This window comes from Diuraphis noxia, unplaced genomic scaffold, assembly GCF_037042655.1.
Source record: "Diuraphis noxia isolate RWA-SAM2 unplaced genomic scaffold, SU_Dnox_SAM2 contig0001, whole genome shotgun sequence".
NCBI lineage: Eukaryota > Metazoa > Arthropoda > Insecta > Hemiptera > Aphididae > Diuraphis > Diuraphis noxia.
Window position 1 is genome coordinate 47,717,217 of NW_028301711.1, and position 27,784 is coordinate 47,745,000.

Consider the following 27,784-nt stretch of genomic DNA (forward strand, 5'->3'; position numbering starts at 1 on the left):
TTAATGACACTTTTTTCGCATGACATTATATTTACCATACATCCAAACACTAAAGACATTTCCTATTACCTACAGCTTACGGTACTTACCTCGTACTTTTTATTTCATACACAGATTCATCCGGAGATTCATTCGGAGATTCATCGTGATCATTAATATATCCGATGATTCCTTTAACGTGAATCCGTGTCATGTGTCGTGTGCCATATACCTATTTATTACTTACTTATATAGCCAATACAGGAAACTGCTACAACCATGGATATGCGGAATTTTAATACAAGTTATTATACCCATCACAATTTACAAAATATTCAGTTCTACACGACACGACTTACTGAAAATCCGACTTAAAGCAATCGTCATTTCGAAAATTATATCACAGGGTAAGAGAGGTAGGTAATTAATTACGTTAGAAATTGAATTGTTATACATCGCAATATTCATAAATATATTTTGATTTGAACTATTTTGAAGTATGAAATTAAAATAATGTATGTCGTCTTTCAAGTATGTAGTTCGGTAACTATACTTTAATAATGTAAAAAAATATTTTGAAAAACGTAAGTACTTTTCGAAATAATAATGAGTGTTATAAGAATTACCCAATATATAATGATATTATGTATACCTGCCTACTATTATACGTGTATTGACGAATTGATATTTACTAAAACACTTTCCGTGATAATAGCGTATTTGTATTCCATTATTATTCTACGCTGATTTACCTATATAGGTACGCAAGATTACTGCTATTACAATGACAGACGGTATTTTAATCCGTTTTTTTATTTTTTTAATGTGCCAGCTATAATCGTAATCATTATGACGAGATTCTAATATTTTGTATCTGTAGAACATGTAAGAAGTGCCTACTGCGCGGGTTATGAAATTGGTGACGAAATCTGGTATCTAAAAGTAAACGATGAGGAGATGAATATTATCGTTTTTTACTTATAATTTTTTTACATAATGCTTAATCAATATCGGAGGACGTTATTTAAAAGCGTGTACCACTCGTAAAATTATGAGTTCAAAAATAGAAAGGTGACCATTGCAAATAAACATATAGATAATTAAGATTCGTTGATTGGTATTATATATTATATAGTCATGAGAAAAAAAAAATAATTCGTTTAATAAATTGTACATTCGGTCGATTACGGGCTGGATTAAATGTCTGAATATAATTTCTATAATACATTGGGTACATATAGAGAACATAAAATCAATATTAATAATAATAATTCAATATAATACTCGTATATATAATATGATTTTAATCGAAATTGATATTACTGCGATGTTGGGAGAGAGAATCTTAAAACGTTTTCAGTAACAGTTTATAATAGTCATATGGATCCAATTAAACGAGATAATAATATTATATATTGTACAATGTACAGATAAATAACTAATATCATTAAGACGATAAGATGGAACACATTTGTTTCTCGTTATTCATTATTTATTAGGTAGGTTAGGTTAGGTACTTGTGTAGCGTTCCATAATCCTAAATTATATTTATATTCAAATCATTAAAATTCTATATTGTACTTATTACGGTCTAAGATCAATTTTTAATATTATTTTCACCAAACCGTCTACAACGAGTCTATACGTATAATTATGTCTTATCGATGTGAATATGTGTAAATGCGTATCGATTAATGGGATGCGGATGTACCTCATTATAATTACTTCTCCAATCTCCAAACTTGCTTGGTTTTTTTTATATAAAAACAAAGATAACATATTATATTAATATTAATTGTTAATAACATACTATAATTTCATTATCTATGAATTATTAACAGTGCGTAATTTTCAAATGGTATATCGTTATATTCAAAAGTAATGCATAATATATTGTAGGTTAGACGGCGTCCTTGAAAATTAAATTTCAAAATGTTTAAATTGTACATGCTAAAATGAAAACATTATTTTAATTATTGTTCGTGTAAATCGTGTATTTATTAGAAATGTGGAACACTTAATTCACACAGAATTCGTATTCAAAAAAATTAAAAAAGTCGATATGCCGTTAAAATTTAAGCGGACGGTTAAGTCATATATATTAGGTTACCTATAGGTATTTGTATCTTATCGGTTCCACCAAATTATTTTGACATTTCGAATCATTATTGGTTTTTAAATGCGTCTGATCTTACAATAATTATAACAATCTTGGTTTTCTATAACCATTGTATTCGCATGTGTGTCTATGTTTATTTATTATTATTATTATTTTTTTTTAATCTAGGAAGAAAAACGTCCTAATGACTTCTATTCTCTACCAAACACGTTCAATCGATGCGCATCAGCTAGTAGCTATATATACAGCTCTCTATTATTTTTCTCTTTGATTTTTTTTTCCCCCGTTTACTTATCGTGTGCCGTTCGTTATCAGATGCATTGATGGCGCGCGCGAATTTATTAGACCATTAAAAGGGACTTTTATTGCAAATATGAAATGCATCGAAAGTTCCGTTCGTTAATGTTTGGAATGATAATAATAATAATAATAATAATAATTATTATTATTTTGTTTCGATCGATGATAATTGGACAGGGTTATATAATATTATAATGTAGGTATGTATTTAAATCTGGCGCGTCAGTGCGGATGCGAACAAAATCGTATTATGCACATTATGATTTATTTTTACCTGTTCCGATATATATGTGAGGTCGCTATTAAATGTACATTAACCGGTTGGTGGATTCAAATATATAAGTACCAGCTCGACTTAACTTCTGATGGTACCTATTCAGGTTAATGGAAATATTAACAATAATTTTATCAAAGTTTATTATTTATTTATATGAGTAAGAACTAAGAAGTATCAAAAACTATATTTTACAATAACTACGCTCATATTTTATTTTATTCTTACGGATTATTTTAGTAAGATTTATAGTATATTTCATATATATTCGTCCAAAATTGTTACAATAAATATATACATAATAATTTTTCCATACATTCAATACTGTATGTCAATTTCAGCATCGTAATATACATATAGGTATTATCTGCAATTCTCTGCGTTTGGTCTTTATTCATTCCTAGACATTCGAAATGTCATTCCCGCTTTCCCACGTGTTCTACAAAATGTAATTGGTATTGTACTTCTATCATTCTACGCGAATATCTTCAGACTAAATGAAAAATATCTACATAGATAAGTATACTACAACATTTGTATACTCAGATTGTTATCATTATTTCACTTCCGACGCACATCCGGTCGTTCGACCGGAAACATTACTCTTCCCCAACGAAACGTATATATTTTTTTATCAGTTACAAAAAAAGCGTAATATCTTTTTCCTCCCGACAGATAACTTTCTGAATCGTTATTATTATCTCCCTTTTGATAAATTATCCATTATCAGTTATTTTTTTTTTTTTTATCAACTCAGATAAGATTTTCCGTTGAATGTTCAGAATATTATCCACCGTTCACATATTTTATGGAATTACCACCACTCGACGATTTCATCTCCGCCGAATCCGGTCAAAGCGAGATAAGTTTATTGCGGTCGAGAGAGTTGAGCTGTTGTGTGAGTGGGAAAACTTTTCCGAGAAAACAATCCATTAATTTTCACACCGTATCATCGTCAAGTGGCGTGTACACATACCGACCAGACATTTTACGATTTAAATGGGTTCGAACGATATATATAATATTATTATATAATATCGCATACATTATTATGGTGGCCGTCTGCATGATTTTCGTCCTGAAATTATCTAATGAACTCAATGATCTAATTACATATTATATACATACAAATGTATTTAGTCAAAAATTACTCTTATTGGCATATATAATAGTTAGGGTTAACCTCCTCGTCCTTAACAAATTGCAATACTTATGTAAGTTTTGTGTATTTTTTCTCACTCTTGAATCTGTGAAAAATGTTTATCTTCCACTGCAGCAAGTATTTGTGTAAATGTTGTCTTTGCACGACCTGCGTAATTGACTTAGTCTTCACTCTCAGAAAATAGCAAACATAATATTATTTAACTTTTTTATTCATTCATAAAAAAAATTGTAACTATGCATTTTTCAAGTATTTATATTATCAATGACCACGTTTATATTATAGAAATGACGAACATTTACGTTTTTATAATGTTTGACAAAAAATTTATAAAAAATAAATAAGATAAAAAAAAAAAATTAATGAAACAAGCAAAATTTTAAACCCCCAGTATGTATTGTACGTCAATATGTTCTTCCAATCTTCGTCTGTCAAACATATTCATTATTCAGATAATATTATTTTATTTTGTAGTTTAGGTAACTCGGTTTAATATCGAAGTTTACATATATTACACAATTGTTGTGCATTACTTATAACACTATTTAACTAGTATTATTCGCATTGTAATCATTGTATTATCGCTTGAATTTTTATCGAATTTTTTTTACCTAACCGATTTAACAATCGTCCATGTTTTGTCTAAATTAACTGATATCACAACCTATAATTATTGTATCTACGCTAATTTCGAAACAGTAACAAAATACGACTAAAAGGAGGACCAACCGTCGTTTAGATTTCGAACAAAGAGAGGAAATATAACACATATAAATAAAATAAAATATTTAAATAATAGTAAGTAATAAACTAGCTGTTACAGTGGAAATGTGTACAATACTATAATTATTATACGTAATTAGGTGCGAAAAATTATATTTTATATTATATTATATTATATATCGATTTTACAATTATGTGTTTTTTTTTAAATTAATTTTTATTTTGTGTCTATCATCACGTTTTGGAGTAGAAATAATGTATTGATTATTATTTTTTGACTTCAGCTCTTCTTTGAATAGGAAAATTCGTATTGCTGGTACTTTTTTTTTCCTGTTAGAGCCGACAGGAGAGGAGGATCTATTTGCACAATACTACTCTTCTTCTGCCATCGTTTATTGATGAAAACATTTGGATAATCGTATATCTGGTACTTTGGGGGGTCATAATTTTAAAATGTCCAGTAGTTTTCAAAATTGTTCGGAAAAACCCTAAAAAAAGTAATGAAAAAACGTGAATTTTTACGCATAATCAATTTTTAACAAAATTATTATTTTTTTTTATTTTGCTGTAACTCAAAAACGAATCATAACTTAAAATGTTCACTAAATGTTTATATTAGTGTTATATATTTACGATTAAATTTTCAAAATATTTTGACTTTTTTCAAGCTATTTATAGACAGTTGAAATTTTCGATTTTTCTAAGTTTTGTTTTTTTCTTTTGAAATGCTTATAAAAAAAAATTGGCTACCAAAAACATTTTTAAAATTGAATACAAGTTTTATTAAAATTTGGTATAATCGTATAAAAAAAAAAATCAAAAATCATGAGTTACAGTTTTTGTTCATAAGCATTTAAAGTTCAAATTATGTTTACGAAATATGTCAAAATCGTGAAAATCTGCATGGAATTATGAAGTTGAAAATTCATAAAATTGTTGTGATTCATACCTATAAGGTTAAAAAACCCAACACAAGATTATCCATAACTTTTTCTTCAAATAACTGTAAAAAAAAACTCCAGTCAATATAGAAAACAATTTTTGTGAGCGTACAAAAATATTGTGCACGTATAAAATATATTTAATTTAAACATTGGTAATATACTAATATAATATATCCTGCATGGAGTCCTGACAAATCATCACCGTTTAGAATCGTTTTTCAATGATACCTGTAATCTGTCATTGCATTCAAATTTAACACATCCATCAGCATAGTAACCTATTCTTCATCTCTACTATATACATATACTTACAGCAGATCGATACCCACTTGCCTACTTTTTATATTTTAAATCTTAATTAATTATGTAATTTTTTGAGTAAGTTCTGGTTTGGATATAGGTATTGCAAACACATTTAGAATTCCACAATCTTGACAGTATAGGTACCCACACTTTTAACGACTTCTATTCGAGTACATCTTTAAGTCAAACAAGATCACCTATTACACAGACCAGTAGGCATTATAGACCACAAATCTTTTACCAAACCATTATAATAGGTTTTTGCAGGACAACGAAAAGCTTCTTCAAACGAGATCAGTTATTCTTCAGAATCATTGTTTAAAAAAAAACAAAGTATATAATATAATATTTAAGTATTTCTTATTAAATACTATTATCTGTAATAAATCCCATTTCCGTTATTGAATATTTCGGCTACATTTTTGTCTATACGGACTAATAGTTCATTTTGATAGTGTAATGTTTGGACGGACTGGGATTAAAAATGTCACTGGAATTTAGAATTGGAGTGGCCACGCATTATTATATGCCTATATTATTGTACACAAAAAAGTATATTAAACAGAACACATTTTTTACTCTCTGCATAATTTTTAAAATTATATCATCAAACATATAATTTATTTACAATTTTATTATTCCTCAATAGCTAATTTATTATAAAAGCGTCTTATAAAATTAAAACAAAAGTTTTTTTTTCTAATGTTCACATTGTACTATAGTGTAATGAAAAATTAAAAAAAAACAGTCGTTTTAGGTGTTTTAGCGAAACGAGATAAAAAAAAAGTGTTAAGTAGATGCCTCCTAATATGATACAAATAATATTAGGTAGTACGATAATGTACCCATCACCTATATTGTATAGTTTTTTTTATAGTTTTAAGTTTATAACTTATTATGTGAATCCATTGATCTTCTTACCTCGAGACGCAGTCTGACCTATATCAGCCATAATACTATATAATATAATACTCAAATATCGAAACGAGTGTTTGGCGGAGTTTTAGGGAAAAAAATCGTCGTCTCTCCGGTTCACCAAAACATATATGACTGGATCCGAACCGGAATCAAATAATAATAATAATATAATCCATTACTGAAATGTTATGGCCACCGTGGACGTGATGGAAATCGGTCGCCTCGGATGTACAACAATACGCAAACATTCGCGCGCGCGTGTGTTTAATACGTATAAAGAATATTATGATATTATTATTTTTATTATTATCATTATAGTCGTGAATTGTGACCCACTGGTCACTGCAGCAGCGACGACCGAATCGCACGTGGTCCCGTCTCGTCCCATTATTTGCGTTAGCGCGTAATATTTGCCGTGGACGACCGAGTGCGGTAACAACAAATACCTACGTATAGTGTATTATATTACCATCATTTAGGTATATAATATGGTAACATAGTAATAATATATTAATATAATATTGTGTGTTTGGCCAAATCTCCGATGTCGATGTGCGGTATATATACCTACCTACATTATTATTTATTATATGGCATCACTCACGTGCCCAGCTCGATCGGACCGAGAGTAAAAATGTTTTTATTTTATTAAAATAATTATAATGGCTCTCGTGAGTGTCAAAACCTGCGCAGAACTGCTGCAGTGCATATAATTTAAACAGCCGCCGCATATATAGATATCCATGCAAGCTCTATACGTCCAAATATCGGTCAAATATCATTCTATTATATTGTGTATTTTACTATATTATGCATAATAATTTGTGCATGTGTGGTGTTTTGATCGTTGCACTATTTAATAAATTATTTTTATATTGTTGGGATGTCATCAAAAACAACGTAAACAATAATATATATGTAATATCGAAGTATAATATTTAAATGCGCGTTTTCTTTGGACGATTAATTGTACCTATAATGGCTATTATGGGCTTTATATTATATACCTTTAAGCGACATCGATTCTTTCTTTCGTTCTTTCTGTTTATTCTCTCGAATGTCCGATTGAAATGTGTGTCACAACGTATTAAATTGTTATTACTCATTACGCCTTTATATACACATTTTATGTTATGGAAGGTGTTATAAATTATTAATAGCAATTTATTTAACGGCCCCTCGAGTGTTGGATTTATATGAAATAACTTATTCTCGTGTTTCTGGAATAAAGTATTATATTTTGATGCCAATCTATATTATAATATACTGCGAAAAACGTATTGACATTGGTCGTTAACACAATTTTACACCTCATTCGTATAATATTATTAATAATCGTGTAGAGTTACTTTATTTTAAAATCATCTCCGTCTGCTGTTGAATTTTTGCACATTTTTGTCATTATCGCGTTGTTTGTTGTTAAAACCACGCGTACACATTATAATATTTCAAGTGGATCAGTTATTATTTTCCTCGGAATTCTGAATATTTTTTTAGATATAATTTAGTACTTATTGGTACCTATAATTATAATTATTCGCTAGTCTATTCATAATATGGTCAGTTAAATAAACAATATATTTATTTCAATCACTGCTACGACGTATCTATATTATTACCAAGAAATAGAAATACAATAAATACACGTATTATATTGTTTCATCGATTGGCCTAAATAATTACTGTTTTTTTATTGAGTATCCCAACGTATATATACCATAAGAGTTACGTTCGAGATTATAATATGTTTTTAATTTAATAGAAATATGAGTTACAACGAGAATCGAAACTACTGAATCAATAAATTATACTAATTCTTTATAATTGTGTTCGTGTGTACATAAAGATCATAATTATACTTCTCAAACTTACTCTAATCATCTACATAATTGAATAGATTTCAGAAGAGAGTAATTTCTTAAATTACATATTTAATTAATTTGTTAATATGAATCATCAATTCAAAAATTTAAAATTACCTATATTAATAGAATATTATTGTCATGTTGTGGAAATTAAATACTTTTTGGGTTCTATCAGTGAATAGAGATTTTCCCTCCGCATTTTAGTGCCCAAAACAAATGTACACCATGGTTAAATTTATTAATTAATGGGTTTAAATTTATTGTGTCATATATAGGTAAGTAGAGGTTATAAGTATTCCTTAATAAAACAGAATTAATATAGGTAGAAAGAGTGCTAAATATTTTAATAATATAAAATATTTGTATTTCAAATCTTTATTTAAATTTTTAAACGTTTTGTAATGATATTATGATAAATAATTTCACTGAAAATGGCTTATTATTCCAAACCAATTTACGCATTTTGCATATATTATATTTTCAATAAATGATGAAAAAAATTTAAATCTTGATGCAATTCAGTATTTTTTTTGCCAATTATATTAATATAATATAATATAATATAATATAATATAATATACAGTAATCAAATAAATTTAAACAAATGTAAGAATTATTAAAATGCTAATGAAAATATTATCTTTGTTTAAAATAATTATCTCGCCGCTATATGTATAATCAAAAATAATTTTAATGTATAGATACACAGCATTAATATTGTATACATTTATAACGCTTTAGTAGCGATTAACATTCAGTCGAACTTTCAAAAATTTCTTTTCTCTCATATTAATTGATGTGTTGTAAGACTTTTTACTATTTAACTTACGCCATTCTACATGATTTTTAAATTACATATCAATTATCTAATAGAAATATAAGTAGTTGAACCTATATAATATATATATATATATATATATATTAGTATAACAGTTTGGTACATTATAATAAAAATGTAGGTACGTTTTATTTTCATAAATGATAAAAGTATAATACACGTATAAACAAGTCATGAAATCAATGAGGTGCACATTTTTTTTTCCGCCGAAAACCATACGTGGTTTGAATTTTTTTAATTTATACACAGTCCAAAATATTACCGTTATCGGTCACACGTCATATCGCGTATTTGTTCTGTTGACTGAGAAATTGTATATCTACTTAAAATAAACGTGCTTCACGCGCATGACATTTGTATACGTGGACAACAACAACAAAAAAACCGCAAACACCGAACAGAGAGCAATAATTATTATTGAAATCTCTATACTATATACCATTTGTCAATGCAGGGAATTAAAAAATAATAATAATAAAATATATATAATAATAATAATACGCATGCCTCAAACGAGTTGGTCGGGTCATCGTCATCACAGTCACGCCACGGACATCGATTGCAGTCGTCGTTCTCGCGTTATCATCGACAAATTATTGGGCCAAATAAACCGAAACTACTTTACTACTTAACGTCCATTAAACGTGAGATTACTGAGATTTACAGGGAAATATATTTATTTTTTCGTACACATCGCTATTATTATCATAATATAATATACCTACCGCGTGCATTATATTTCCGTCGGGTTCGGCGAACGTGAAAGGATTATACGCACGCGAAAGTCGGTCTGACTTACGACACGTGTTTTGGTACAGACACATGTCGCGATCGATTTCGCATATCGCGTGCGATTATCGTGTTGTAGCAGTCGTCGCGGTATACGATCAAGCCGATGAAAACACCGCGGAGGACACAACTCAGAAATCTCGCGTAGTCGTTATCATAACATGTATTTATGAATAATATATAAAAGAGTCGATGACCTAAATGAATTATTTTTTGTCCATAAAAAGTTAAGAAAAAAATTACCATTAATCGTTATCGATATGTATTATTATCGTGGTAATTAGTATGATATTTAGGCATACGTCCATTGTGGACAATATAATATAAAAACAAATTTGCTCATAATCTATCAAAAGATCATATTATATTGTATTGCTACGAATAAAATATAACATATAATATATATAATACGCATAATATGTATGTTTGTGCAGTGAGAATAATTATTATAATATAGCAATTTATTTGTTATCAGAAACACGAAACATTTATGGTTCTCTCTATAGATGTTAAACATCACACGTTGTGCAGTGTGACAAATATCGAATTGCGACTAGAATATAATGAAATATACAATTCAATTATCGATCTGATGAACGGAGGAGTCTAATTTATCATTTAAATATATAATCGAGTATTCAAGTGATAAATTTTACAATTTTAATATTATAAATTATAATGCACTGTTCAATGCGACACAATATATTAATAGTATATTATATCGAAATCAAAGTCAGGTAATTTTCTTACATTCACTTTCCAATCCCTTATTATGTACATCCAAAACTCAAGTTTGCCATTAATTATATAGTCGCCATCTTGAGGTGAGTAATAGTATAGGGTTTTCAAGGGTTTACGCGACCTTAAAGTTCCTTAAATGTAATATTCAAGTACATAAATTAATACTTAACAATCAGTTTTTTTTCTCAAGAGATTGCATTTACGATAATTAAAAAAAAAAAATTGCTTAAAGCCCAACTCGGCCCGTTTAAGAGGGTTCATTAAACAATTTCATGACGGCGTGTCGAGAACAAATAAACGTGATCACAATTTTTAACTGTATACTGGTATTATACTCATGCATTTAAATATATCATAAAAACATTATGGACTTGCTTCTTCGACAAAAACATCGTATTTTACTGCGCCACATACAATAAGTATATATAACACACGTACATCGTCATCCTACACTCCAAGTCAGATAATCATTTCTCGAGTGGTCTAAGCTATATCTGTCCTCGTGCGGTCCCTCTGAATGCGGTTATATATGTGTGTGTATTTTTTTTAGATTCATCGACTGTTCTTTTTTTATGCATTTTCATTATACACTGGTGGCTTGCAATCATGATACTTCATCGACAAGTCTTACACCAACGCTAAAAAAAAAAAAATAAGAGAGAAAATTTCCGCTTTTTCTTTTTTTTTCTTTTCAGCTGTGTAAAATCGAGTTCGATTCCGTGAGATAAACGCCAAAAACAAGAAATGGGGTTGCGGGTAGAGAATTTCAATTCTCGTCGAGCTTAACACATGATACTTCATATATAATTTTTCATTCCGTCAGCACCTTACATTTTTATCTCGTCATTTCTACTCGCTCCGTCTCCCACTTTATCCACACTAAAAAAAAAAAAAAAAAACAATCTAAGATAGCGATGACTGTCCTGTTGAAATTGTATTTTGAATAAGTTCAAACCGTATACTGAATGAACATTTTTATATGACACGTAGTGTATCTGATTGAATATAATAAAATATTATTTATATACACATAATATCCAACCGCATGCAGCGGAAGATATTTCATAAACTGCTGTCTGTTAAAGAATGCGTCGTGCTTAAAATAATACGGAAAACAAATTGTTTGACACTAACATAATATTTTGTTGTTTTAGGAACAATAACGATGACTTATATTATTATATTCGTATATATATTGTAATGACTACGCAATGCCGTTCGAACAGTTAAAATAGTCACACATTGCAAACGAGCGCGTGCTCACACACAGTATACGCATTACACACTATTATATATGTACCTATACATAATATACATATGTCGTGTATATTGTAGTATTATATATTTATGCGTTTATGTACATACGTTTTTTTTTTTTTTTTGGCAATGTTACTTTTTCCACGTCATCTATTATTGTCGGTGTCCATTTATTCAAGCCATATCTATTTGTTTACTTTTTTATATTTATTTTTTGTGTTCGCCTCGATAAGGATACGTTTAGCGTATCCACTGATAGTGAGTTAAGTCAAGGACGGGGTTCGATAACAGAGAAAATTAAATAGACATCAGGTAGCCGCCGCTGCCGATTATCCTGTGCATCCTGTAAGGCCAGTCACTGCCGCCGGCTGGAAAAGGGTAGGTGGTCGGGTGAAGGGGATGAGAAAAACACACACACTACCGTCACCGCGCGGATGCACCACCCTCCTCTAACCATATATACACTATATAAAATAAGGTGATTACCTTATCTGACGATGAGCACTCTTCACGGTTGGATAAGCAATTTTTCACCACCAAAACACACACCGAATACCCGCCTTTTGCCCCTTCCCTCCCGCCCAAATTGTATAACTCCTTCGACGCCGTTATTTTTTCTATCTGATCAATTCCTTTTCAACAATGATTTCGAAAAATCCTGACTGCCCGACCCGAGAAAACCACTCGATGTATATGTAGGGGAATGGTTAGGGGTATTATTCGGATACAAGATGGAATGTGAATTCCGTTTAAAACGGCTATCGAAGAGGGAGTAAATATAATATATCTCACCTAGACACGTGTCCGATAGAATTTCTTCGATAAAGTCTTGTATGAACCAAAAGGTCAAGACTTTTGAATTTAACTTTTTCGTTGCAAAGCTGCAGTGGGGCTTACTACTTTTAAGAACTTATACTTTATATAGTGTTTAATCCCTAGCACGTTTTTGTTTAGAATGTAAAATTTGAGTGTAAGTATACAGTTGCGCAAAAAAAAAAACGATAAAACTTATAGTGCTTTTTACTTACCTAGTGTAATAATAATTAACTTATTGTTAGCTTTTTTTATTTAGATTTATATCGTTTTTTAAAACTGTGCAAGATTAATAAAAATTAATAAAAACAAACAAGTTATTATAAGTAAAAAAAATGTAATTAATTAGTGTACCTGCTACTATACCTACTAAAATAAAACTGCTTGCAACATAATATTTTACTACCTATCTATACAATGTTAAATCAATCACATAAGTCCAAACTCTGAAATATTTATCAAACATATTATTTTGTTTTATAAACGCTAGACGAAATTTGTAGTCATAAATCAATTTTAATAATATTATGTAATATTTCGTTGCTGCTTGTAGGTATAAATTATCAAAATCGTCGAATTAAAATATGAATCGAGATAACCTTCGTTTAACACCGAATATTTATTTTTATTATAGTTTAATAAAAAAAGTCGACCATTAATATTATAATACATCAAACTACTCATAAAACCGTATTATAACTTATAACCGTATATTAGCTAGTTTGTGGGCCTAATCTTTATTGAATAATAATTATATTATGTGATAGATGAACCGCGATTCGTATAGTCGATCGTAAATTCAGTTGGTACCCCCTACTACTATATTACTCAAACAGCTGCAGGCCAACCCATATTATTACCATACTATTTAACTCGTCAGAATAAAATAAATAGGTAATATCGCATGGTTAAATTAATAACATCACACATATATATTCGTGATTATAGGCGACCACTGCAGTATTTTATAGTTCTAATCGCCGCGATGACGTCTACGGAGAATACATATTGGTAATTATGTCACCAAACTGCAATTTCTCGTGTACGATAATGTGCTCAGTCCGCTGTCGTTTGATATTTTTGATTGCGCCCACTTATACGTAGGTACTATGTAATGCTACTGAAAATGTCGGTCACTGATAGAGAATTTTATCTCGCCGACGCGGGATATCGTTTAGTATAATGTTATTATGCAATTATGTCTATAATTTTATAAGAGAATAAAAAGCAAAAAAAAAAATTGAAAAAAAAACCCAGAAGCTACGAAATATTCGATTTTTTAGCAAACACGTATTTCCGCAACAATGTGTGTTCGTCGTCAGCGCCGAAACCGCATTACTGACAATATTTTATTTTATATACCTATAATACCCACACGTTGTAATATAGTGCTGCAGTTTGCGTCTACAAACTTCTATAGGTCTAACATATATATATATAAATATATATATAATAACTATAATATCGAAAAATAACATAATGTGATTGCTGCAGCGGTCGTCTGTAATCGTATGATGGTTATTGCGTGCGTACTTTTCTATTATAATATGTTCTGCGGTATAGATAGTGATGCCTTCAGCAGCAGCAGCAGCAGTATATACATAGTAACCTTTAACCGCCTTCTGTTCTCCAGTGTGATATTTGATTTCGTTATTAACAACAATCGATTTGTGTAGTAAAACATTATATTATATATTATTGTAATATCTCGGACACCAGACGACTAGACGAGGTTAATTGATTAATGCCGATTATCAGCCGCATTTGTTGCACAGAGATATCGTATTGCAGCAGTGTGGTTTAGTCCCATGGCCCCAGTGTCTTAGGTATATAGAGATAGATAGGTTAAATTGTATTGTATTTATATACAAACGCGTACAGACGTACACGCAGTTGTTGTATATTAGTAGGTAGGTATATATAATATAGATAATATATAGTGCATGCATAATGAAGACACACGGGAGTTGGTTAAGACGTGATATTATAATATTCTATGTTCTGATAACGAAATATAGTACTATACCGGTATACCTATATACATACTAAAACGCATGTTTTATGTTTTTCTTCCTGGCTGTCGACACACACGTAGTTATATTGTTAATCTCATTTTTTTTTTCGATTTGAAAAATATAATCTAATATATTATGTGTCATTTTTAAGGACGTCAGAGCTGGAGCGTTTGTAGTACATAAATAATAAGACTCATTATAAGTCTTACAGGAAAATGATTTTTCAAGTTAGATCAAAGCCTAATTTTCAAAATTAAAATTCCTGCTGAAACTAAAATATGCATTTGAATAATGTACAATATTTGTTATATTTCTAACGTACGTATTTTGGTATAGAACTAGGTACTTATCTAAAGTAAAATTAAAATTTGGGCTTTGATCCAATTTGGAAAAAGTTGTCACCTTTCAGATAAAAAAAAAAATAAGAAAATTTGATATATCAATGAGGTGTAATAGTTTTTCTCTTTGTTATAGTATAATACACCGTATCACCACCATCCCTCTCTAAAGTCTAAATAGGTATTAAGCCGTAAATTTGTGCAAAAGTATTATAATTAAGGTATATATATAACAACTAAAATATAAAACGTAATTTTTGAATTGTATAGAATGGTGAAAAATTGGAATAACTGTCACCGACACCCTTATAACTGCGGCCATTACCTACTGTTTTTTTTATCGTTAATGTAATTATTTTTATAATTATGATCTTATGTAATTAAAATTACAGTGTATAGAATGTCCATATAACATATATTTAAACGCATTTGGTATGTCGTTTAAAATTTTTAACAGTTCTATTATTTCATATTAATTCATTATTGAAATAGCTTTGCTGATTTGCTCTTTTCCACTTATCAAACTTTTATATAGTTTAAGTCTTAACTCATAACTAATTATTATAAATGTATTTATATTTATATTTTATGTAATACTATATATATACCGTTGAGTGGATTATAGAAAAACAAGTAATTATTAATATTTTTAATCAGATACTTGTGTGTACAATTTTTTTCTTCTATTAAGATTAAATGTTTTATGACTTCGATAAATAAAATGTACAAGTTATAACATTTTTTCTCAATCGTTATTAGAAAATTACCATCTACATAGTTTATTACAGATAATCAATTTTAATACATTTTGTTTTACTTATTATTTTAATTCAAGTCTAATGCACAATATTCCCGACGTTTAAGCATGACACTACAGGCTTGTCAGTTATACCTACTCGTGCTCACATTAAAAAAATAATAAATTTCCTATGTATTATTTGTTGTCATCGTGATTACGGTATAACTACTTCGCGACGTCCTCTATTAATTGCTTGAATTTTTACTATTTTTCACTTCCCAATGAATTTTAGCCATTTATTAAAACAACCAATAATCGATTTTTACGCTTATAACTATAGGTATTGCAGTAAACATGAACAATCGCATGATACAAGCTGTATTGAATATTTTTTGAAACTATTAAATTTTAAATTATAACCAAACTTCGGTTTCTTAACCTCTGCGTTTATTATGATTGAAAAATAAACTTCAAACACTTTAAAAATATACTTATTTATTTATTTTTTTTGCTTCTGGTTTATTTGTTGATATTAAATATGATAATCTATGATCGTATATATAGTTATGGTCCGTTGCCACAAAACCAATTAGTGTAGTATTTTTAGTTTTTATATTTAAATGATTTTGCTTTAAGTCAATCTGCAATCTCTAGTATATTCAGTATAAATTATTATACCACACGAGCTGTGGTTAAATAACTGTCAAAATTTACTTATTAGGTCTTGTATATTTTATTTTTGCTCTTTTTCATGACCCGATAAGTGAAAAAGTAAATTTAATTTGGCTACACATAATTATGTACGAAATGAAAAATAAAAATTATAATTCACTCTTAAACATTATCTGGGATAAGAATTACAAATCTGTGATTAACGAGTTTTTTATCTTGTCAACTTGATTATATTACCTAATTTATTATAAATTAATGTCAGAGAACCTTGAAAATATTTTATACAATCCAATATGCGAATGGGTTGTATTACAATCGTCATATTAGATTAAGAAATTAAAAAATATATATATTCGTATAAAAATTATTTTAATTTGTGTATTGGTACACATAGTATATATAGTATATATACTGATGCGAAGTCTACAAGGAATGAGTATATACTTATAGGCATATATGGTTACTTAAATTGAATAATAATCTATTATTTTAATACCATGATGGTTTAAATATTGAATCGATTTTAAAATATAGGTATACCAATTATTATACGACAAGAAGTAAAACATAAGGTATAAAATCTCATTTTAAAAATTCAGTTATTTTATATTTACATTACTATAGTTAGTACTAGCTAGTATTATGATTAATATTTTATTTTGTTCATATGTTATATGAACAAAATAAAATATGTTAAAGACGTTAAGGTATCTCGTTTGACGTTTATGATGAACCCATTTACACGTTACAATTATACGTATCAAAATAGTATTATAGTATTTAATATTTATACCTTGGATATTTAAGCAATCTTATTGTGCTTATAAATCTTGTATTCACTGATTAAATATTAAGAAATAACCATGAATAACCAGTGGCGTAGCCAGGAATTTTGTATGAGAGGGGGGGGGGTCTAATTCTCACAAAAAATACAAAAATACAAAAATACAACATTTCTTTTATTTACACTTTTTACCTAAGCTTATGTTAGTAATAAATGAATCAATAGATTATGTACCTAGGTGTATAAACATTTTTTCATTTATTAAGGCTCCAATTTTTTAACTGTTTCCTTCTTGGGGCGTGACGCGTGATAGTAGTTGTTGGTACAACTGTAAAAGGTAGGCTCCGAAGCTCGTATTATCAAAGTACGGTACACATTTATTAACAGCTGCTGTGTGATTACTGATTAATAATATAAGAAAGAATATTTTAAAGATTATATAGATTTAAGTTCTGATAAGGATTACTTATAATATGTTTAGTAGACAATATTTAAATATTTTTTATTATAAATTATAATATATGGCTAAAATAAACACAGTCAATAGGGGGGGGGGGGCTATAGTTCCTTTAGCCCCCCACTGGCTACATCACTAACGTGATCTTGTCTACAGTTATTTAAAAAAAATTATAACACACTAAGGAATAAGTAAAAAGGACTTTTGCAAATTGCACTTGTATATACTTTATAAAATTTACCCTTCATACTTACGAAATGAAGATGCTAAAAACTTTGAACAGGTTCTCCTCTCGGGCTCTCGACTATAGATAATGAACTATACGGTTATATCTATGCATACGAAATCATACCTGGAACATTGTATAATATTATACTGTCATTGATCATTATTATTACTATAATCGGGTCATCGGAATATGTTTTGCTATTTTTTTCACGCCGTCGAGATATCGAGACGAATAACATTTTTAATATTTCTCTAGAGGCGTATACAAATGCTTCGTAGCACAACCCATTGCTGCGTGACTGCAGTTTATCATATAATATATGTATATAAGTATTATATATAATAGTACACATTACGCGTATATAAAAAGCGCAATCGGATCCGATGCGAAATCGATTTTTGCCGTTTCGTCATATTTCATTAGCCCGTGCTCGAATATGTATACGTATGAATGTATGTAATATTTATGTACTTAGGTATATATTATTATGCGTGTATGTTGTGTGATATTATATATAATATACTTTAGACGGATTATATTTCGATGATGTACCTCAACACACGAAAGCGGTTTTTTTTCGCCATCTGCAGCAGCCTGCAGGTACGTATATAAATAAGTGTGCTGCGGTCGGGAAAATATATGTATTTATGTTAACCGGGTACACATATATACACGTAATATATTTTATTATTACATCGTATATATAATTTCGCATATATACGCGTATATGTTATATATTTTCAATTTCCCCGCGGTATATATAGTCTCGCCAATTGGGATTGCGGGTGGTGGTCGTCGGAGCGGGGGATGGTAGAGATGAATGATGTAGGAATGCGCGGATTGATGGGAGGTGTGACGAGTTAGGGGAGGTATATAAGAAGACAGATGGTGGAGAAATATATTATTCCCATTCGATGCGATGATGATAATAATAATAATAAAAAAAAAACATTTTATTATCATACACACGTTTTTATATATTTTTTTTTTCAAATATCCCTTTAAGCCTATTTAGTGTTTACATTGACCGAACGTGGTCCGATAACGCCACGACACGAACCCGAAGCTCCGCGCAAGTGTGCGTATACTCTACTACGTATATATATATATATATATATATATATATATATATTTATATTAAATATATTTATATTAAATATATTATGTTATAATATTATTATATGACTATATGCCACATACACATACCTTCGAATGTTATACGTATAATAAAATAGGGTACATCTACCTACCCGCGCTTATACACACCGCCGATGAAAATATCGTTGCTTTTAAAGGGTTGACGCTCGCGGGGGGGGGGGGGGGTGGGCTGGGGTGAGAAAGTGTAAACCGCGCCGCTCTGCGTGAGAGACCGTTAGTGTATTCCTGGCATCGAGCGATAAAGGCGGTTGGCCTGGAACGCCGAGATAACGGTGGCGGCCCAGAGGCGGGTCGCGCCTTTATATAGACTGTATATACATACATGTGTATATATATATATATATAAATATGTATATACTATATAATGTGTATACAGTGCGCGTTACCGATACACTTGCAGCATACATTATATATATATATAAATACCTATGGCGTGTAGTAGTATAGGGGTTGAACTGCTGGTGGGTGGACGTTTGGCGTTGGTGCGGCGGCGGCGAGGGTTACCAGAATTAAGCTCACCTCAACACGACGTCAGGTAGTAAATTAAATTCGTCCACCACTCCCTCTGCCACATACATACATACATATAGGAATATATATATATATATATATATATATATATATATATATATATATATATATATATATTATACATAGTGAGAGAGATAAAGATAGATATATCCTCGTCTGGCGCGGGGGCCACCGCTTGCGGAAGTCCTTCCATTATCATCATTTTTTTTTTCTCTCATTCTTTAATTCCCTTTAACAGATCGCTGCTACCGACCGATAAGCATTTATATATATATAAATATTATATTGTCCCGGGTCCTGTAAATCTTGGGGAGTTGTGTTTCTCCCACAAACCCATCCACGCAACCTCAACCCACTCACCCCCACCCCCTCCTCAGCGTGCATGAACCGCCGACGACGAACGGCGGGTGCCTTCCCGGCCGGTATATAGAGTTGTGTCAATACCGCGTCGTCACCGGCTCGTGTTATCAGCTCGTCCGTCGGTTCGGTTTGGTTTCTTTTTTTGTATTTTTCACTCTCCGACCGTACATTATATATTTACGTTTGTCGTGCTCTCTCGTGGATGTCTCTCGCAAAATTTCGCTCGTCGAGTCATATGTGACTGCTGTCGTCGTTGTTGCTGACGTCATAATATCATCATAGTACAATACACGATACAGGACGCACCTGCATGCAGCTATATATATTGCTGCTATGATATTACCGTCGCTGCAAGTTGATGCGACGCGACGGGATTTATTATATTATTACCTATTATCATTATTATTATCGTCATCGTCATCACCGCGCGACGACGCATCTCGTATCCCCCCCCCCCCCCCCCCCCCCCGTCCGAGTCATGACCCTAGAACCCGATCGCTAATCGTATATTATCTCATCGGCGGCACATATACTTTGCACATTAAAATAATACAAACACGATATTATATATAATATACGCGCGATCATTGAGATATGTATATGCGTACTATGATAGTACTACTATCACCTCCATCACTCAATCCTCGCCCTTTCCGAGTGGCAGACGATATTCGTCGAGTAGATGAGTAGATGAGTGATTGCCTACATATTACTTTTGTTTTTTTACACGTTTTAAGTCTCTTTTAGTATAGGTACTCCCTGACCAAACGTCGCACAAAATAATATTGTTGTGCATATATTACGTAATCGCACGTTTGCTATGAGCGTCCACGGTATAGGAACCGCGATCAAACGATTCGATACAAACCAAAAATTATGAATTAGTAAGATAAATAAATTTCAACACGATAACGAAAACGTATACTTATAGGTACGCATGGGCGTCCCGAGAAATTTTTCTAGAAAGAGGAAGGGGACAAAATCAATTTAAGATTTAACGAAGATTTTTATATATATTTAATGCTTATACTTTAAAAGTAATCTTTGTTTACTAAATTGGTGCGTTACAGATAATGCTCTGGAAAACAAATTTAAAATATTTTTTTTAGGGGGGGAGGGGGAAGAATTTTCCCACATTTCGTTAGCCGTTCGGTAGTGTTATAGGTTAGATTAGATTAGTCCGTCACATAATATCGTTAATTAGGTATATACGATGATTTTATTTTTAAGCGAGTTGATATCATTTTGAATATTAATAAGCGTATAGTTCATGTCCATAATTCCATTAAAAATGAAAACGTTGTTGAAAACCAACGTGTCCTTTCATTTTTATATGTATTAAGTAATAAACTAATAACTATTAACAATTATTGTATTAAGTCAATTCACTCAATTCACTCATATATAATATTGAATACCAACGACACAAAATTGGAACTGGTGAACGTACATTTTAGCATCGCGTACCTATTATGTGTTAAGTTGGTCGAAGACAACACGTGTGGGTGTGACGTCCTCTTAAAAGCGTCGCGTCTGAGTTAAATAATATTATAGTAACATGATGCGTCATATAAATAATATAATATCAATATCTTTCGGAAACCGACCCGTTATATTGAAGTGGTGTGTAGTGTGCAAAAACAACACTCATCTTTCCGCATAATATTCCGTTTGTACGCTCAAGAGTCGTCGGCCGTGTTGTATTAGGTACACTATTTCGTAAAAATATATTATACACAGGGGCGTAATTAAGGGGGGGATAAGGGGGATATATCCCCCCCCAGAGCCTATATGTATAATGTGTATATTTATATATTAATTTGAAGCTTATGGAATTATATGTTTTATCGTGCTGACATCACGACGAAATATATAAGTATAATAATATAAGTAATATAATAGTATAATTTATACGCTATTGTAAATATAAACTGATATTGACCGCGGCGCTTTTGTAGTTGTTCTTGTTATTTGTCTAGTTTTATAATAATAATATTATTATTGTACAATGTGATATATAGCTTATATAGCTCTGTTGGCCGGCGGCTTGCGATAGTGACGCGCTCGATGATAGACCTTCATAATGATAATATCGTATAATAATAATAATAACACCATACAAACATTGACTTTGACACTCAGAATCGAAGTTCAAAGTTTACACGCATGTCTCGTATTCTGCGTCACGTCAATAGTTATAGCAAATAGTAATATTCGTAAAATGGAAAATTCTACAGCTCTGCGTGGAACACTATCGGTCGTACAGTGTTCTATTATGTATTTATGTTATATAATATAGGAGTGTGTCCGTATCCTTGTCTGTATACTAGTACAGATTTCGAAATAATAATATTATGATAGTATTATTATTGTAATTTAAGTTCCGTTTTTGATCGATCTCTTCGCAGAAACATTTACTGATACTAAATTAATAAATCAACCACACCAATTATTATTAGTATTATACTATTATGTTTATTATTATCATATGGTTTTCACGTATACTTGCAGTACGCGTAGTGTTGTAGTCGCGCGTTGTTCTCCAATTTCCATGACTCGTTCATCGCTCATATTTTAGAAAAAAATTTTGATTTATATTTATTACTATTTATTTCAGATGAATATTTTATCATACGCTCGCGCGTTCTAAGTACTATAATTTTTATTATTATTATTATTATCATTATGATTATTATTACTATATCATTATCGTTTTTTTTTTTTTAGTTTATCGCGTACGACTAATATTACGATTAATCAGTTGACGCATCTAGTGGTCTTAGATGGTATCCGCGTATATTGTATGTGTCACGCACATAGCGCTCAGTTGTCGTTTGAATACGTTTTCGACCATACAAGCCAACACAAACCTATTGAATTGGTCTTGTGCTCGTTGCACGTCACGCGAGTCTTTGTTTTTGTTTTTGCATTTTTAAAAAAATTTTTCGCAGTCCTTTACTGAATCAAACATATCTTGACTTTGGATTTTTTGATTTTGACAACACGAATTAAAAGATGGTGAAAGTGATCCGACATTCAATCAAAAGCATAAGTAAGCAATATGGTTTTTAATAAAATATTGTTACGTATTAGTAAATAGTTAAAAAAAAAAGCAAGTGATTTTGATTTCAAAATACTGTCAATTTGCATTTGTAACGGCAGTATATAATTATTATTTATTTATCACTGACATCAAATTATTGCTATTAATATTTATTTAATATATTGTTCAATTTTTTTATCCCCATTCAACAAGAGGTTTGTTTGTACATGTTATTATCTTGAAAACGAAATGTTTACATACCGTTTTATTTATTTTTTTTTTTTGCTTTTTTTTGTTTTACTACGATTCGGTTTACGGCTCTAAAGTCATTACAGCTGGTATCGTGTTTTAACAACGCCGAAAAGATGTAAACAAAAACACCGATTTTGAGTTAATCATCGTTTTTTGTGGGTAACTGCTACGTTCGTTTATTTGTTGAATTTTATTATTCATAATATCTTGTATAAATATGTGTATATAGGTAATAATAATTCTTAGTACTCGTAATTAACGATAGCCTACAAATATATACGTTGGGCGCTGATACAAAAAAATAATAGAATTAACAGTTATCTTGCACTTTAAAAATATTTAAGTATAATATTATTATAAATATTTACTAAGATAAAAGTAGTAAATACAATTAACTGCAAAAAAACGTTGACGATACCTAGTATTATTGCAGCTTTCGGCATATATAGAATATAGATATAATGTTTATTATTTATAACAGATAAAAAGTGGATAATTTGTTTGTTTAATTATGAATGTTAACTAGAGGTACTATAATATTTTTAATTAATTTTTATTACACTTCCGATCGCGTCTAATTAAACGAATATCTCTCGAGTAATCACGGAAGTCTATACATTTCAATTCATGTATAATTAATTATTATTATTATATTTTAAATACAATATACACGCGTTATACTGAAAACTAGACACTATACAAAGTACGCCTTTTTACGTTAGGAAGGGAAAAATTTGTTCATAGTTGATAGTTGTTTTTAATTGTCAGATAGACAAAATCGTAAAAAAAATAATAACTATAATGGAGTCGATATAGGTAGGCGTAAAAAATATGTATATAATAAAGTCGATTATTAATATTGATTTTGACAGCCAATACACTTCCCGCCACCACTATATCACTGGGAAAAACTGATAAGTCAGGTGGTAAATATCACCGGCAGCCAGCCGAATTCCAAATGCCACTGATAAGATTTGACCGATTAGGACAATATAAATTATAATGCTTTGAATTCGACTCAAGATAGGGAGCCATAACTCTGATAACAATCATCAATAATAATTCCTATTGGTGCAATATTCTTAAACCGTGTTCGACTTTTGGCCGACAAAACGTAGCCATCGGAGTTGAAATCGGAAAACCTTTCACTGTGTTCCGACGAAACAGCTTCATAATATTATTGGTCATCGATTATAATAATATCAATTTATAATATTGTATATAACAACGACGAGTAACGACTTATATTATACGATTTATATAGTTAGATTACTGAGACTTTCTAGTTTTCCGTCAAATTACACAATAAACTTGCATTTATCTTCACTCGATTATAGTCCGCGGGACCCATACATCTATATTATATTCGAATATTAGTCTTATTATCTAATCATATTATGACATGTATATAATTACACGATTTTATTCTACCGAAGGACGTGGGGTCCTTTGGTCGATCGATTTAATTGCGTTATACTCAGTTGTAACTTGTAATTGAAAATCAATGACTTCACATCCGTATCACTGAATTATGAATAGATTTTTTTCTCGTTAATTTTTTTAAAGTATTTTTTTTTTATGAGTAATCGTTATACACCTCTAGCAAAAAAAAAAATCCAACACATATATTTAAAATAATCTATAATATACACGACTGTGGTACGCGCACTACACACACACATACAGACACACTCAAACAATATATATATATATATATGTATATATAATGTAGTGTATACCAATCGCGTTTTGACATGAGATAGTCTCCCACTACATTTCATTTGTAATGGCCACACACAAAATCCATAATGCAACTAAACCCATTTCTCCGTCCGATACACCATTTTAGTAGGGTAGATAACAGTTAGATAACCGTCGTTTTATCTGTGCGTTCCTTGCGCACTGCTTCGGCGATAATACATTTATGTGTGTGAAAGGATTCCAACACGGTAAGCAGGAGATTCGGATCCGATAATAAGTATTTATTAGCGTCTCCGAAGAACTGACTCATAGTTTCTGTCTGTAATTTTTCGAATTTCCTGTTATAACCTTAAACTCAGGGTGTTCAAATAATGCGCGTAAAATCTAAAGATTAGGATATTATTATTATAAGCTTTTAAAGAGAAACCCATTTCGTTTTTCCTGTTATCTGTAGCGAGTTCTATAAAAAAAAAAAAATAAATAAATAAAAAACCATTATATTTTTAATGTTTCATAGTATATAGAATATTATATTATAAAAACTCGGTTTTGTGTGTATGTGCATCGAATTTTTTTACGTCGAATATATAAATCATTGACCTTAGAACGAGTAGAACGTATAATATCGTCGTTATACATCTGCATTCGCCAAAAGTGCCTATATATATATAGGTACCTGCATTTTGTGCTCTTTTTTAAAAATAAATTCGTTTAGATTTTTCCTATTCATTATAATCACGGGTTCGTTCACGCGTGGGTGTCACGATCACGAAAACTAACGGAATTTTGAGATCAAATGATAATTTATTTTTCAATATATTAGATTTATTATATTAAACAAACAAGTAATTCAAAATGCTTGAATTAATTTAAATACCTATATAGGTATATATAATATGGCGTTCGTGTTGGGTGCATATGGGTCCCTATTATAGTGTAAACATTATATTATTATATTATATTAAATAATATGATATATAATTGACATTTAATAATAAGATTGGAAATTAGGAACACGAATGTCATAGGCGTGCGCACGGGTGTGCAGCAGAAGGTTCATATGCTGCATCTGCCACATTTTTTGGGCCGATTGATTAGTCTATGGGCCGGTCGGGGCAATTCATTATTTAATAATTTAATATAAATTATAATAATTAATTAGTAAATAAAATTGATGTGAACCATAAATAATATAATTATTTTATATTATAACTAATAAAGTCTGATAGTACCTAATTGTAACTTGGTGTTTTCAAAAGCGCAGTGAACAAATGTTTCCTTAAATTTTGTATGTGAACATTTGTTAATTGTTAAAAAAAAAATGATATTATTATAACCACTTAGGTAACAATAACACTGCCTGTGTATAATATGATCAATAATTATAATTTTGACTATTCAACATTTATTTGGCCGATTGTTAAAAAATGGGCAGCTTAATTTTATATGCTGCATCTGCAATGAAAGTCTGCGCACGCCTATGTTCATCATTATTTTATTTTGTTATATCAATATAATATAAAATTTTAATTTGTATAATAATTATAAAGATTATGTATATTTATAAATACTTCATACACTTCTATTTTTTTTTTTATCGTGAATATTTCAGCGTTATCTTCTCTTATGTATATTATAATATGGCAATCGGAGTCTGAAAATAACAAATTTTCTCAGCATTTAAATTATTCGACACTTTATTTACATATCTATAATTATGTGTAGAATAAATCATCATATTGAAAGATGGCTAATTATCGTACAACGATTATCATAATATATCATAATATTTAATAATTAATAGATGCCTTTATGTTTTACAGGGTTACTTAAATTAATAAAATTGTTAATTTATTAATAATTGTTCCTATATATTTTGATAATATCCAATTGTAAACATACATGTTAATAAAAATCCCGTAAGTTAATATTAGAATAATATACAAACATTATGCACTATTGCCACTATTACAGATTCGTGTATATTATATATAGGTAAAGTTACTATATACCTATATCGAACGCTTCGCGAATGTCTCGCCTTATCAAATATTTAATAGATTTAATAATTTAATATCATCAATTTATTTTTGAAACCTTATATATACGTTTAATGGTGTAGGTTATTGACCACGATGAAACTAGATACATAATATATGTATAAATGCAGATATCGTATTCGTTTATACAATGCAAGTAGGGTTGGTCACATTTTGTTTTCGGCCAAGTCACCCGACTATATTTCTGTACACAATATTAACGGGTACTGACCAACTTGTGTGCAAGTCTGAAAATTCGCTTATCTATATACATCTGAAAAAAAAAACAAACAATTACCCAAGCAAAACGCAATAATAGCGACCCGGTTACGCAAATCGAATGTCATTCGCGTGTCGTGCTTGTACATTACTTAATATGTATATGTATATATATATATATATATAATATATACAAATATTTTTAATATGATGTCGTATATA

General features: G+C 30.1%; 1 protein-coding gene across 2 annotated transcripts in view; it reads left to right on the plus strand.

Annotated features, from left to right (window-relative positions):
• ush (Zinc finger protein ush) overlaps positions 1 to 27,784 on the plus strand; it is a 118,483-nt gene that overhangs the window by 62,588 nt on the left and 28,111 nt on the right. The window contains exon 1 of one of the 2 annotated variants that reach the window (XM_089216559.1): positions 23,141 to 23,360. The exons of the other annotated variant lie outside the window; for it this stretch is intronic. Coding sequence (XP_089072685.1) covers positions 23,324 to 23,360 — 37 coding nt within the window. The 5' untranslated portion in view covers positions 23,141 to 23,323. Of the gene's footprint in view, positions 1 to 23,140; positions 23,361 to 27,784 lie in introns of those variants that run through there. 2 annotated transcript variants of the gene reach the window in all.